This window comes from Phyllobates terribilis, unplaced genomic scaffold (genome assembly GCF_046119375.1).
Source record: "Phyllobates terribilis strain yellow unplaced genomic scaffold, ASM4611937v1 Scaffold_2__4_contigs__length_985480577, whole genome shotgun sequence".
NCBI lineage: Eukaryota > Metazoa > Chordata > Amphibia > Anura > Dendrobatidae > Phyllobates > Phyllobates terribilis.
In genome coordinates, this window is record NW_027362762.1 from 293,900,414 (window position 1) to 293,916,505 (window position 16,092).

Sequence of the window (16,092 nt, forward strand, 5' to 3'; positions counted from 1 at the left end):
TTGACTACAGAATTACCATGAACACTTTCACTTCTGTTGATCTACACAAAATATATTTTTTATTTTTAAGTTACGATTAATTAAAAAAAAATGACAGATAGGATTTTATTAGTAGCAAGTTAGTCATGGAATATGACAGAAAATGCTCATTCTGTTTGAACTGGTTCTCCAATTTGGGCAACCTCTGGGGAATCCCTAGAAATTGTATGATCAGAAGATGTTCTTGCAGTCCCAAAGAGGAATTGAAGCCCTACATGATGCACCAATTTTTGGTTGACTGCATACTACATGGACAGGCTGGATCCTCAAGAGAACTAGAGCGAGTGAGCAAGAGAGAAAAAGTGAGACATTATCATAGATGCTCACGGCTCAGGCTTACTGATGGGGGGTCTTGAATGATGGACTCCCTTCTATTAACTAAGAATAGCCTAATACAGTATTTGAAAATGGTTCTTCTAAATTGGACAACTCTTTTAAAAAGGATTTTCAAGTTTTTAAAGCCCATTTTCATATACCTCATTAGGCAATTCTTGGACAATATATTGGGAGCTGTCTATTCATGATCCTCACTCTTGGCCGAAGTTAAAGAGGACGTGTCACCAGTTCTCGTTTTTATTTTATTCCCGCAGCTTCCTTGAGTATCGGTCTTTGGTTTTTCTAAAATCAACCATACGGTTCCCGAAATATGGACCTTTTGACATAGTGCTAATTTTTATGGTCTTTACCAAGAGGTCGTTACTTACAGGGTAATTATGCAGAGTAGTCTAAAGATGCCCCCAGAGAATTTAGTGAGCCACACTCCCATGGTAAAGACCATAAAAATCAGCACCATATAAACAGTCACACTGCAATAGCAAGACAGGTGAAGAGAAAAAACAAACGGCCTAAGAGAGCAGCGGAAATGCAATAAAAGCAAACACTGAACACTTTTGAATGGTGACAGGTTTTCTTTAACGTTACATCAGTTAGGCATCAGTAAAGTATGTTCTTTGTGTGTAGTAAAATACTTACCGGTTGCTGACTTCTACTCTCTCCAGCTTAAACTAACCGCATCAATCCAGTGTTTGCTGTGTTACTGGAAGTCGCTTCTTAGTGTAAGTCTATGAGACTCAGGACAAGGCTCTCATACACTTACATTAAGAGAAAAACACCAGAATGGGACTTCATAGTAGATACAATGATCATCTGAAGCGCTCTGGAGGACTTGATGTAAAGAAGCACTATGTAATACTTTACTTCTCACGTGGCGGCACTGCAGGGGAGCTGAACACTTAGGCTATGTGCCCACGATGCAGAAATGAAGCAGAAAATTTCTGCATCTCCCTGGCAGAAAAAAACGCATGCAGATTGTGCATGCGTTTTTTCTGCAGAATACATGCGGATCCACATGCGTTTCCGCATGCAGATTGACAAGCGCTTTCCAGGCGATAGCATCACTTGGAAAGTGCTTGACAACTAGGTCACACTATATAAATCCATGCAAACGGCATGGATTTATATAGTGTGAACCCTAAAAATTAAAACAAATAAAGCTTTACTCACCCCCGAGGCCCCGGTGTGTGCAGCAGCGCTCGTTCCTGTCTGGTTCCCGGCTGCCGGCATATCGCGAGACACAGCGGTGAAGGGCCTGCGGTCACATGACTGTGACGTCACCGCAGGTCCTCAAGCGATGCCGGCATTTAGAGAGAAGCATTCGGAAAGGTGAGTATAAACTTTATTTGTTATTTTATTCTTTTTTTTACAGGTACAATGGTACCCAGGTCTGGATGAGAGTCTCCTCTCCTTCAGAACTGGGTACCATCCGCACATAGAGACGCATAGAAGCCGCTTGTACAAATTTAGAGTCACGGTTTCTATGCGTCTCAATGCAAGTCAATGGCGGGAGTTCCGCTGCGCTTCCGCAAAATTAAATGACATGCTCCGGATTTTTGTACGCAGCATAAACGCTGCATGTGCATAGAACATGCGGAATCCCCTTGGGGACCATGGTGTGCGGATTACCTAGCGTTTCACAAGCGTTTATGCTGCGGAAATTCCGCAGCATAAACGCTTGAAAAACGCTACGTGGGCACACAGCCTTACTGCCCGGTTTTCCACACATAACAGCTAATTGTTGGATTGTCCAAGCTGATATCCCCTTGAAGTACAGTGAGACTTTTCTCATTTATAAGGAACTTTGGTAAGTTTCTAACTTTCTTTTATAACACTGTACCTACATGAGATACTTACAAGGAAGCTTGTGTTATAACTTCCATCCACCTATTAGAATTTAACATTATGTAATGTACATAGCTTATGCATTGTGTAAAGTAAATATATCCCATGGCTTATCAATGGGAGAGGGCTACTTCTTTGGGTTGTCAATGGGAAAGGGTTATTTCAATGCCTTGTCTATGGGAGAAGATTACTTTGATGCATTGTCTCTTGAAAGCAGAGTATAAGAGGAACAATGGAATAGTGTTCATATAACATGTCTTACTATTATATATAATAGACCATAACAGAATTGGAAAAAGTATGCTAATAGGAAGGAGGTGCTGCTAAAGTGATGACTGGTCATGTTAGAAATGATGTACAAAGAGTGAAGTTTGTGTACAGCTTTCTGTAATTTATTACCAAAACTTTATGTTGTTATTGGTGTTCACTGGATGAAGCCCAAATGATAAAAGCACAAAGATAAGAGAAAATCTCATATTACTGACACTGCACTCACCTTTCCTCATGAGATATTCAGCCACCAGAGCAGCCACGTGTACATAGCACATTGCAGCCTGTGGGATGAGAAATGAGGCACTTAGCGGCGGAGTACTGAATATAGAATAAAGGAACCAATAAAACACTAGACAGGCATAAAGATGCACAGAATATATGTACGAATCGTTCATCCATAGGCAAGACAAAGGTACATGATCACAGTGCCCAGTGCCAGAGCCATGCTTGGATGTTCTACCATAACCGATGATTACATAGAGAAATTACAAGGCATTTACTTCAGACAAAAAAACAAAGGTTTTCTTCCACGATTAAAAGTGTTGTGACAACTGGGACATTCAAGGCATATTGATAGGAAATGTTATAAATGTCGGATATATGCGGGTCCTAGATTTGCATCTATCTCGTGAATGGAGCTCCAGTTCATGCTCTCATAAGAATGATTTTTGGAGCAAGATACTGAGCCGTGTACACTACTGGGTGAGAAGTCCAGGTGGAATATTAAGTAAATTCAGTGGGCTGTAAATTTGATGGGTATTTTTTTTTTATATACTTTTGAGGAACATTTTAATAATAAAATACTCATTATATTCAATTGCCACTGGATCCATCTAGTAGTGCCCAAAGCTCAGGATTTTTCTTCATTCGTATGAGAGCATGAACTGGGGCCCCACTTGAGATCCTGTAGATGGATCCTAGCATTGAGTCTTGCATCTATCTGACATTTATGGAACATATTCCCAGACATCACAAATGCAGTGGTTGCTGCAGCTGGTTCCTCTTGTTCTGAGACCTACACCATACGTTGACCTCGTGGGTTGTGAGCGGCTAAGAAGGGGGGCTCTGCGGAGGGATGGTACTAGCCTGGGACTACAAACCCATCTATGAAGTTATTGCACTAGGGTGCACCATGTTTCTCTTTTTTGCTTTCCCTAATATCTCTCATAAAAAGGAGAGCTTACTGTGTATGAACTGCCCTCACTATTCATGCCTATGAGAGTAGTGAAAATTGTACAGGGACCGATAGAGAAATCTGTTTAATATCTATAGTGCACAGACTACCAGGGGGAGGAGTCCAGGGGAGGAGTCCTGAGGAGATAATTTGCATATTCCCACTGCATTTTGGGGTAAGTGAAGAGTCTCCGCGAGCTCAAAGAACACTGGATTTTGGCTGTTGGAGCTGAAAAGAGGACATCGGTAAACCAGGGGAGGAGTCCTGAGGAGATAATTTGCATATTCCCACTGCATTTTGGTGTAAGTGAAGAGTCTCCGCGAGCTCAAAGAACACTGGATTTTGGCTGTTGGAGCTGAAAAGAGGATATCGGTAAACCGCGCGCCGCCCGGCGCGCGCATTTTGAAGCTTTTTTTGAAGCTTTTTTCACTGTTTTCAGAACATTAACAGTAAGAACATGGAAGAGTCCAGGAGCCATTTGGTGAGCTGCATATCCTGCTACATGTTCACAGACTTGCCAGTGGAAAAGCCAAACTTCACATGCCAGAAATGCAAGCTTGTGTCCCTGTTGGAGGAAAAGTTGCGAAATCTAGAAGAGAGGTTAACTACCTTGAAAATCATTAAGGAAGGTGAAGAGTTCTTAGACAGAGCAGAATTATCTCTTCATGATTCAGAAAGAGAAGAAATTCGAACTGCACCTGAGGAAACAGAGGAATGGAAGCATGTGACCCACAGAAGCTGGAGGATCGAGAGGCAGTCAGCACCCATACTGCTCAGGAACCAGTACCAGGCTCTCACGCAGGAGAACCATGAAGAAATACAGCAAAATAAGACTTTGCCAGCAATGAATAACCTTGTAAGCCCTCAGAATCCTCCTGGATGGAGAAAGAAGAATTTTGTTAAGAAAAAACGGAGAGTGGTGGTCATGGGGGATTCCCTGTTAAGAGGAACAGAGGCCGCTATCTGCAGACCAGACATAACCTCAAGAGAAATGTGCTGTCTTCCAGGAGCAAAAATTAAAGATGTGTCTGACAGGATATCAAGACTCTTCAGACCTACAGATCACTACCCATTCCTGCTAATACATGTGGGGACAAATGACACCGCAAGAAAGGACCTGGAAACCATCTGCAGAGACTTTGAAGACTTAGGCAAAAAAGTGAAAGAATTGGGAGCGCAGGTGGTCTTCTCATCCATCCTCCCAGTGGATGACCATGGAACAATGAGGTGGAATAAGATTCTACAGGTGAACAACTGGCTACGTCGATGGTGCCGTCAACAAGGATTTGGATTTCTGGATCACGGAATGAATTACCTATACGATGGACTACTTGCTAGAGATGGGGTGCACCTTACGAAGACTGGAAAACATGCATTTGGAAGTCGCCTTGCTACACTCATCAGGAGAGCTTTAAACTAGAACAATGTGGGAAGGGAAGCAAAAGGCCAGAAAAAGCCATACAGCTGACAAATACTATTGAGATCTCTGCTACTGGAAGTGGAAAGGAAGAACAAAGACAAAACAATTTAAATAATAAAAATATGGGAGGAAGAGAAACCAATCACAAACTAAAATGTTTTTATACAAATGCACAAAGCATGGGCAACAAACAAGGAGAATTGGAACTACTAATGCAGGAAAAGGAATATGATGTCATTGGAATCACTGAAACTTGGTGGGACGATACACATGATTGGAATAAAAGGCTAAAAGGATATAACTTATTTGCAAGAAACAGACTTGATAAACGAGGAGGAGGTGTCGCATTGTATGTTAGAAAAGCGTATATCTGCACAGAGATTGAAGCTTCAGAGACTGGGAGTTCTGTGGAAACTGTTTGGGTAAGAATACAAGGAGAGAACAACGGAAAGGACACCATTGTAGGCATTTACTACAGGCCACCTGGGCAAGCTGAAGATATGGATGAACTCTTTATGTATCAAATGACCAAGTTCTCCAAAAAATATGACGTAGTGGTCATGGGAGATTTCAACTATCCAGACATTTGTTGGGAATCTCTCTCAAGTAAAACTAACAGGTCAAGCAAATTCTTATCCTCTCTTGCTGACAACTTTATCTTCCAAAAGGTAGGGGAGAAAACAAGGGGATCTGCTACTTTGGATCTAATCCTTATAAACAGGGAGGAAATGGTTGAGGAGGTAAAGGTGGCTGGGACCCTAGGAGGCAGCGATCATGCTATTATAGAATTTTGGATAACTAGAGGAGGAAGACATGTGAAGACTCAAACTTCAAGGTTAGATTTTAGAAAAGCAGATTTTAAGAGACTCAGAAAGAGAATAGGAGGGATCCAATGGCTGGATGTCCTTAAGGACAAAAATGTCTAGGAAGGATGGGAAATTTTTAAAAATGAGATTCTCAAAGCACAATCGTTAACAATCCCGAAAAGTAGGAAGAATGGGAAGCATTTAAGGAAACCAGGATGGATGAACACAGAACTTAAACACATGCTAAAAAGAAAGAAAGAAATGTTTATTAAATGGAAAGAGGGAGGCATATCTAAAGAAGATTATAATGCAGTCTGCAGATCCTGTAGGGCACGTATCAGGTTAGCTAAAGCTGACAATGAATTAAGGCTTGCAAGAGATGTCAAAAGCAATAAAAAAGGATTTTGGGGGTATGTCAAAAGTAAAAGAAAAGTCAAAGATGCTATAGGATTTTTACAGGATGAAAATGGAGAAATGGTAAGAGAGGATGTTGAGAAGGCCGAACTTTTTAATTCCTATTTTGCATCTGTTTTCTCTCAGAAAGAAAATGTAACATCAACTGATCTTCACTGTCCTTTTAAAGGAATAGAAGAATCCAAGTTATCACAGAAAGATTGTGAGGGAATATTTAGCTAACATAAATGAGTTCAAGTCTCCAGGTCCAGATGAATTACACCCCAGAGTACTGAAGGAGATCGTAGAAGAAATTTTAGAACCACTCTCCATAATCTTTGAAAATTCTTGGAGAACAGGAGAAGTCCCAGAAGACTGGAGAAGAGCAAATGTTGTTCCTATCTTCAAAAAGGGGAAGAAGGTGGACCCAGGGAACTATAGGCCGGTGAGTCTGACTTCTATACCAGGAAAGATCTTTGAACAAATTATTAAACAACATGTATGTAAGTACCTGGATAAGAATGAAGTGATTAACCAGAGTCAGCATGGGTTTGTAACTAACAAGTCATGTCAGACTAACTTAATTTCCTTCTATGACAGAATCACTGACTGGGTGGATCAGGGAAATGCTGTAGATATAGTATATCTTGACTTCAGCAAAGCATTTGACAAAGTATCTCACACTATCCTTATTGAAAAAATGACCAAGTATGCAATGGACCAGGCAACTGTTAGGTGGATTCATAACTGGCTTAGTGATCGGACTCAAAGGGTGGTTGTAAATGGCTTCACATCCAGCTGGATGAATGTCTCAAGTGGGGTACCACAGGGCTCCGTCCTGGGACCTGTATTGTTCAACATCTTTATCAATGATTTAGATGAAGGAATTGAGGGTAAACTGATTAAATTTGCTGATGACACAAAGCTAGGAGGGATAGCTAATACTAGAGAAGAGAGAGAGAGGATTCAAAAAGACCTAAATAAACTGGAGCAGTGGGCAGCAACCAACAGAATGGTTTTTAACAGGGAAAAATGCAAAGTACTACATCTGGGCAATAAAAATGAAAAAAGCATATACAGAATGGGAGGAATAGAGCTAAGCAACAGTACATGTGAAAAAGACTTAGGTATACTAATAGATCATAGACTGAACATGAGTCAACAGTGTGATGCAGCAGCAAAAAAGGCAAATACAATTCTGGGATGTATTAACAGAAGCATACAGTCTAGATCACGTGAAGTAATTATCGGTCTTTACTCCTCTTTGGTCAGACCTCATCTGGAATACTGTGTACAGTTTTGGGCACCACATTTTAAAAAAGACATAGACAAACTGGAGCAAGTTCAGAGAAGAGCGACCAGAATGGTGACTGGTCTGCAAACCCTGTCCTATGAGGAACGGTTGCAGGATTTGGGAATGTTTAGCTTGCAAAAAAGAAGACTGAGAGGAGACTTAATAGCTGTCTACAAATATGTCAAGGGCTGTCACATTGTAGAAGGATCATCTTTATTCTCATTTGCACAAGGAAAGACTAGAAGCAATGGGATGAAACTAAATGGGAGGAGACACAGATTAGATATTAGAAAAAACTTTTTGACAGTTAGGGTGATTAATGAGTGGAACAGGCTGCCACGAGAGGTGGTGAGTTCCCCTTCAATGGACGTCTTCAAACAGAGGCTGGACAGACATCTGTCTGAGATGATTTAGTGAATCCTGCTTTGAGCAGGGGGTTGGACCAGATGACCCAGGAGGTCCCCTCCAACTCTACCATTCTATGATTCTATGACTTCTTATACCATATATTTGTGATTTCTAACTTCTTCGATCAGGCAGTTTTATTATCTGGATTAGTGGCAGTTTCAGGGGTTAGATGGCCACCAAGCAAACATTTATGGCATACCAAATCAAAATGCCATACCATTTATTTGTGGTGTGCAGCTTTAAACAGATGATCTAATTACCACAATTATATACAGTGAAGGAAATAAGTCTGACTGCTGTGCTTGCCAACAAGAGTTTTGCCACCAAGTATTAAGTGGTGTTTGCCAGAGGGATCAAATACTTATTTCTCACTGCAAAATGCAAAAAAAAAATTATCTAATTTATACAATGTGATTTTCTTGATTTTTTTGGATATTCTATCTCTCAATGTTAAAATTAACCTACCCTTAAAATTATAGACTGTTCATGTCTTTGTCAGTGGGCAAACTTACAAAAAACAGCAAGGGAATACTTATTTCTTTCACTGTATGTTGTGCAGCTGTGAATATTAAATAAACCACTAAAAGAGAATGTTGTATAGTCTCATAAAAAAACCAAAAAGCTCCCTACCTCTGATAAGTCTCCATGTTTGACATGAATCCTGGCCATGCTGTCAAGCCAAGTTTTCCTTAGCTCTGGCGTGCTGGCATAGGACTTGGCCAGACTGTACTGCAGGTCAACAAGCATTTCCGGATCATTCTCATGCTCCTTCATCTGGGCTGTGGCCATAAGTACTGTGCGGATTCTTTTGGTCAGATCTTTGACATCAGATGAGAATGTTGTATGCTGGAAGAAGACCAAACGTGTATGATTACATAATACTGACATATATATCAAAAAATATTATCAGCCATATCTGCCTACAGCTGAAAACATATCAGCAATAAATAAAAAATAATTGGAAAGTGGGCAAACATTTTGGGACACACCTCAATGAAATCAGGTTTTTCATTCAGTGCCATTACCACATATGTATAGACATGCAGTTTGCCTTTGCCAACATTTGCGAAAGAATGGGTCATTCTAAAGAGCTCACTGAATTTGAATGTGGTCTTGTAAATAGAATGGCTACATTGTAACAAATCTGCCTAAACCCCAACCACAATTATCTGTGAGTGGGGTTGTTAAAAGTGGAAGTGTTTAAGAACCACAGCAACTCCACCACTGACAAGCCATGAAAAGTTACGGAGCTGGGACACAGTCTGAGGTGTAAAGTGCAGAAAATTCTCCAACTTTCTGCTGACTCCATAACTGCAGAGCTCCAGACCTCTTCAGGACAAAAACTGTGCGTTGGGAGGGGTGTTTCATGGCCGTGCAGCTGTATGCAAACTTTATATAATGCTATTGGATTGTTTTCCAGGGGCTGGCCTAGGCACAGAGTTCCAGTGAAGGAAAATCTTAATGCTTAACTTTGGACAATTTTATGCTTCTAACTTGAATGACCCTCACAGAGCCTGTCCTCAACCCCATCAAACAGCCTTGGGGTGAGCTAGGAAAGAGATTGGGAGACAGGCTCTCTTACCCAACATCAGGGTCCGACCTCACCAATGCTTCTCTGGATTAATGAGCAAAAATTCCCATAATAGATATCCTTTATATCCATTTTATATGCTTTATATCTATATATTATCTAATTTCATATACATACATACACACACATATACATATATATATACATACATACATACACACACATATACATATATATACACATACATACACACACATATACATATATATATATACACACACACCGTACAGACCAAAAGTTTGGACACACCTTCTCATTTAAAGATTTTTCTGTATTTTCATGACCATGAAAATTGTACATTCACACTGAACGCATCAAAACTATGAATTAACACATGTGGAATTATACACTTAACAAAAAAGTGTGAAACAACTGAAAATATGTCTTATATTCTAGGTTCTTCAAAGTAGCCACCTTTTGCTTTGATGACTGCTTTGCAGTTGTTTCACACTTTTTTGTTAAGTATATAATTCCACATGTGTTAATTCATAGTTTTGATGCCTTCAGTGTGAATGTACAATTTTCATAGTCATGAAAATACTGAAAAATCTTTAAATGAGAAGGTGTGTCCAAACTTTTGGTCTATACTGTACATATATACACTGCTCAAAAAAATAAAGGGAACACTTAAACAACAGAATATAACTCCAAGTAAATCAAACTTCTGTGAAATCAAACTGTCCACTTAGGAAGCAACTCTGATTGACAATCAATTTCACATGATGTTGTGCAAATGGAATAGACAATAGATGGAAATTATTGGCAATTATCAAGGCACCCTCAATAAAAGGAGTAGTTCTGCAGGTGGGGACCACAGACCACATCTCAGTACCAATGCTTTCTGGCTGATGTTTTGGTCACTTTTGAATGTTGGTTGTGCTTTCACACTCGTGGTAGCATGAGACGGACTCTACAACCCACAGAAGTTGCTCAGGTAGTGCAGCTCATCCAGGATGGCACATCAATGCGAGCTGTGGCAAGAAGGTTTGCTGTGTCTGTCAGCGTAGTGTCCAGAGGCTGGAGGCGCTACCAGGAGACAGGCCAGTACACCAGGAGACGTGGAGGGGGCCGTAGGAGGGCAACAACCCAGCAGCAGGACAGCTACCTCCGCCTCTGTGCAAGGAGGAACAGGAAGAGCACTGCCAGAGCCCTGCAAAATGACCTCCAGCAGGCCACAAATGTGCATGTGTCTGCACAAACGGTTAGAAACCGACTCCATGAGGGTGGTATGAGGGCCCGACGTCCACAGATGGGGGTTATGCTCACAGCCAAACACCGTACAGGATGCTTGGCATTTGCCACAGAACACCAGGATTGGCAAAGTCGCCACTGGCGCCCTGTGCTCTTCACAGATGAAAGCAGGTTCACACTGAGCACATGTGACAGACGTGACAGAGTCTGGAGATGCCGTGGAGAGCGATCTGCTGCCTGCAACATCCTTCAGCATGACCATTTTGGCAGTGGGTCAGTAATGGTGTGGGGTGGCATTTCTTTGGAGGGCCGCACTGCCCTCTATGTGCTCGCCAGAGGTAGCCTGACTGCCATTAGGTACCGAGATGAGATCCTCAGACTCCTTGTGAGACCATATGCTGGTGCAGTTGGCCCTGGGTTCCTCCTAATGCAGGACAATGCCAGACCTCATGTGGCTGGAGTGTGTCAGCAGTTCCTGCAAGATGAAGGCATTGAAGCTATGGACTGGCCCGCCCGTTCCCCAGACCTGAATCCGACTGAGCACATCTGGGACATCATGTCTCGCTCCATTCACCAGCGTCACATTGCACCACAGACTGTCCAGGAGTTGGTGGATGCTTTAGTCCAGGTCTGGGAGGAGATCCCACAGGAGACCATCCGCACCTCATCAGGAGCATGCCCAGGCATTGTAGGAAGGACATACAGGCACGTGGAGGCCACACACACAATACTCAGCCTCATTTTGACTTGTTTTAAGGACATTACATCAAAGTTGGATCAGCCTATAGTGTGTTTTTCCACTTTAATTTTGTGGGTGACTCCAAATCCAGGGCTCCATTTGTTAATAAATTTGATTTCCATTGATGATTTTTGTGTGATTTTGTTGTCAGCGCATTCAACTTTGTACAGAACCAAGTATTCAATGAGAATATTTCATTCATTCAGATCTAGGATGTGTTATTTGAGTGTTCCCTTTATTTTTTTGAGCAGTGTATACATATATGAAAAAATTAGCACCAGCAAAAACAATATATGGGTGCAGGACTTCCCAGGCAAAGACCAATCTTCCAAAAAAACAAAAAGGAAGGCAGCACTCCAAAATAAATACAAAAGGTGATATCCCCGGCCTCTCCTCTCTCTCAATCTCTTCACTGGCTCCCCATTGCTCAGAGACTCCAGTTCAAAACCCTAACCATGACATACAAAGCCATTCACAACCTGTCTCCTCCATATATCTGTTATCTAGTCTCCCGGTACATACTGTACCTGCACGCAACCTCCGATCTTCACAAGATCTCCTTATCTACTCCCCTCTTATCTCCTCCTCCCACAATCGCATACAAGATTTCTCCCGTGCATCCCCCCTACTCTGGAACTCTGTACCCCAACATATCAGACTCTCGCCGACTATGGAAACCTTCAAAAGGAACCTGAAGACCCACCTCTTCCGACAAGCCTACAACCTGCATTAACCATCCCATCGCTCCACCATACCGCTCCAAGACCAGCCCTACCCCTCACCTACTGTATCCTCACCCATCACTTGTAGACTGTGAGCCCTCGTGAGCAGAGTCCTCACTCCTCCTGTACCAGTCGCCGTCACGTTTTTTTCAAGAGTATTGTAATTGTTTTTGCTATGCATACCCCTTTTTCACATTTAAAGCGCCATGGAATAAATGACGCTATAATAATAAATAATCATAATAATCTAATTGCCCATTATGGCAACATTTTCATTCTATATGTGAACCTTTCCCAAGCTTGAAACACTCATACTGACAGGCAATTAAATATCACCTTTTATATTTATTTTGGAGTGCTGCCTTCCTTTTTTGTTTATCTATATATATTATATAATATAAACACAGAGAGAGAACTAATGGATAATATATATATATAAATTAGATAATATATAGATATAAAGCACCTGGCTAAGAAGCTATTTGATTGCAAATATATATTATTAGTATAGCTGGGAAGGACAGGGTTAAATCCCAGCTCTACAGGGTCTTGATTAGACATAAGTGGGTTTTGCTAGGAATCAGGATGTAGCTTCATGGAGTGGCAGTTTCCTGAGGGAAGGTCAGTCTGCTGGATGTTCAGCAGAGTTGAGTGTGCTACTGGTATGTGACCAGCCAAAATGTGAGCTCTAGCTGAGAGAGACATGCCAGGGTCTCTCTCTGCACAGGAAGTGTGCAGAGAACCACGAGTATCAGTGGTTGCAATAGCTGTTGTGTTTGTCCAAGCTGGGGCTAGCTCAGACGTGTTTGAGTAGCCAGGGTCTGTTCTGTTTAGTTAAATCCCTAGGCTTGTCCAGGTACTATGTTTATGAGTTTGTTTTGGTGCTGTGCAACCTGTGGAAAGCAATAAAAACTGCATGTGCTTGGACTGTGTGAATGCTATCTAAGGCCTAATGCCTACCAGAGAGAGTGAATCTCTACAATTAGTGGAGAACGAGGGCATGAAATCCCAGAGAGCACAGGCAATCGCGGTGTAAGGATTGGATGTCCTGAATACAGGAGACTATAGTGTTGCAGACACAGTCTGACAGCATGGAAGAGCTGTCCTGCCAGAAGGTGACATTGCCTCAGGTTATGGCGTCGCTGGTGCAGCTCGATGGACTGCTAAGAGATGGGAGCCATCTCTTTAAGTGGAGTGAAGAGAACGGGGGTAAATGGTGCCGGTGGACTGCAGTATTGGCCGGTGTAACTCTAACTTAACCTACACTGTCTACAGTGTTGTTCTTCACCCTGGCAATTGACCTCAGGAGTGCCAGGTGACTGGAACAGTGTCCAAGTGACGGAACTTTGAGACTGAGTTTGGTGACCCTGGAAAGGGCCACACTTCTGCATGTGCTAGTCACTTGAGTGGGTAAGGTGCACCGATGATACCAAAAACTATCCCATGGCCCAGGTCCACATACGCACAGACTGTGGTTCCGTGTCCTGTAAAGTGGGAGTTGTCAAGGACTTGTTTCATGCTGCAGAACTTGTGGGCTGAAGTGGTAGAGCCCAGTAGTCCGGTATGCTGCTGGTAGTCGGCTGTGGTGACATGGTCACATGACATGCGCTGTACTGCATAGAGGAGAGGATGTAGTATACTGAGCTCAGACCAGTGGTAGTGCAGTGTGTAGGACTGTATACAGTGTAAAGGACTGTGTGTAGGACTGCGTGCAATGAGTTTGCAACCTTCTGATGTGTCGACATTGGTAATGAAGTGTGCACAGTGTGTGAGGCTGTGTGTCTGCAGAGCCTGTGTACATGATGTGCAGGCTTCAGAGCCTGTGTACATGATGTGCAGGCTTCAGAGCCTGAGTGTGTGATATAGTCTGTAGGTAGCAGAGCTCTGAGTGTACACTGTAGATAGCAGAGCCATGTGTGAATGGTGTTTCCCAGAAGCTGGGAGATGATCAGTTTTGGTAGCGTGACCCCCTGTTGGCACTGTAGGCTGGCAGATTGTGCCCAGCCCTCGGCTTTGGGCAGAGGGGGGGATATGCAGCATAGCCAGGAAGGACAGGGTTAAATCCCAACTCTGCAGGGTCTTTATTACATACACCTGTGGGGTTTTGCTAAGAACCAGGAACTAGCTTCATGGAGTGACAGTCTCCTGAGTGAGTTTCAGTCTGCTGGATGTTGAGCAGAGTTCAGTTTTCTACTGGTGTGTGACCAGCCAAAATGTGAGCTGTAGCTGAGAAAGAGAGACATGCTGGGGTCTCTCTCTGAATGGAGACTGCGCTAAGCAGTCCGTTGGTGAGAGTGGCAAAGAACCGTGTGGAAGTTGCAGTCTGAACTGTGCATGGAGTTGAATACTTCTGTTTGGCTCTGGAAGCTGCTGGTGCTCATGCTGAAGGGGACACCGAGACATGGTGGGATTGTGCCTCTGAAAGGACTGTAATCTGTTTGTGTGAGCCCGAACTGACATATGTGATCATGATTAAAGGCACAGGCCGTGTGCAGGAAACCGCAAATATCAGTAGTTACAATAGACAATAGCTGTTGTGTTTGGGCTAGCTCAGACATGTACCAGTAGCCAGGCTCTGTTCTGTTTAGTTAGCACATGCACAAGGCTAGGGATTTATGTTTAGGAGTTTGTTTTCGTGCTGTGCAACCTGCGGAAAACAATAAAAACTGCACGTGTTTGGACCAAACATGCATTGAGTGTGAACGCTACCTAAGGCCTAATGCCTACCAGAGAGAGGGAATCCCTACAATATCTCACACACACATACATACAGATGTAGTGTAAATGTTTCTCTAGTGTACATGTATTTGTATATATATGTATATATTTTACACATACTTGAGAAAGAGTCACACTGTGGACTGAATCATCACCACATGGGCAAATAACGTGCACTCATTTTGCACTTTATCCTGCTGGTGTGCTGCCTTCATTTCTTTGTATTATTTGGCAGGCTTGGCAACAAAACAACCTTTTAGCTGGTCTATATATACATTGACTGATTTGGAATATACACATATATATATATATAAGCATTAGTAGTGTCCCGTTTATATGCACACTTACATTAAAAATATTCAAACAACATACAAGAAAAAAAGATATGCAGTACACTAGGTACTGAGCTCCCCCTATTGGTGGGAACCTTTATCACATAGGTTTTTTAAGTCCGTAGTGTAACGCCATTGCCACAATTGTACTATTAGGCTGTGTGCCCACGTAGCATTTTTCAAGCGTATATGCTGCGGAATTTCCGCAGCGTAAACGCTTGAAAAACGCATGTATATCCGCACCCCATGTTCCCCAATGGGATTCCGCAAGTTCTATGCACATGCTGCGGATTTTTCCGCAGCGTTTATGCCGCGTTCAAAAATCCGCAGCATGTCATTTAATTTTGCGTTTCCGCAAGCGGAATTGCCTTTGTCCAATGCATAAAAAACGCAAGGCAATTCCGCATGTGGAAAACGCGTGATAAACGCGCGAAAAATGCGCGATAAACGCGTGCGGAATTCCGCATGCGTTTTTCCGGGAGAGGACTTGCATTTATGCAGCAGAAATTTTCTGCTTCATAAATGCAACGTGGGCACATAGCCTTAGAACACACTCATCACAATTTACTTTTTACTCCTTTTTGATTCGCTCACCTTAATAAGGCGGTCACTGTTTGCACAGTTGTTGATTATAGATAGGGACTGCTGGAATCTTGTGCCTCCTATTCCGACCACATCGGCTATTAACTGGCTTACGGATATGATCACCTGTAATTTGCGGACATATTAATATGAATACATTCAAAAAGCTGAAATTTACATTAAGTTAGGGTGGAACGAAGACAAGGTATTACTAATATACACTATTTGATTC

The 16,092-nt window shown here is 42.3% G+C and overlaps 1 protein-coding gene across 16 annotated transcripts in view; it reads right to left on the reverse strand.

The window, feature by feature from the left end:
* The window catches only part of DOCK9 (dedicator of cytokinesis 9), a 260,724-nt gene that overhangs the window by 30,201 nt on the left and 214,431 nt on the right, over positions 1 to 16,092 (reverse strand). For all 16 annotated transcript variants that reach the window (XM_073664186.1, XM_073664183.1, XM_073664180.1 and 13 more), the window contains 3 exons: positions 15,873 to 15,986; positions 8,616 to 8,831; positions 2,714 to 2,771 (listed from right to left, as the gene is read on the reverse strand). In XM_073664186.1, the coding sequence (XP_073520287.1) occupies positions 2,714 to 2,771; positions 8,616 to 8,831; positions 15,873 to 15,986 (388 nt within the window). The remainder of the gene's footprint in view (positions 1 to 2,713; positions 2,772 to 8,615; positions 8,832 to 15,872; positions 15,987 to 16,092) is intronic.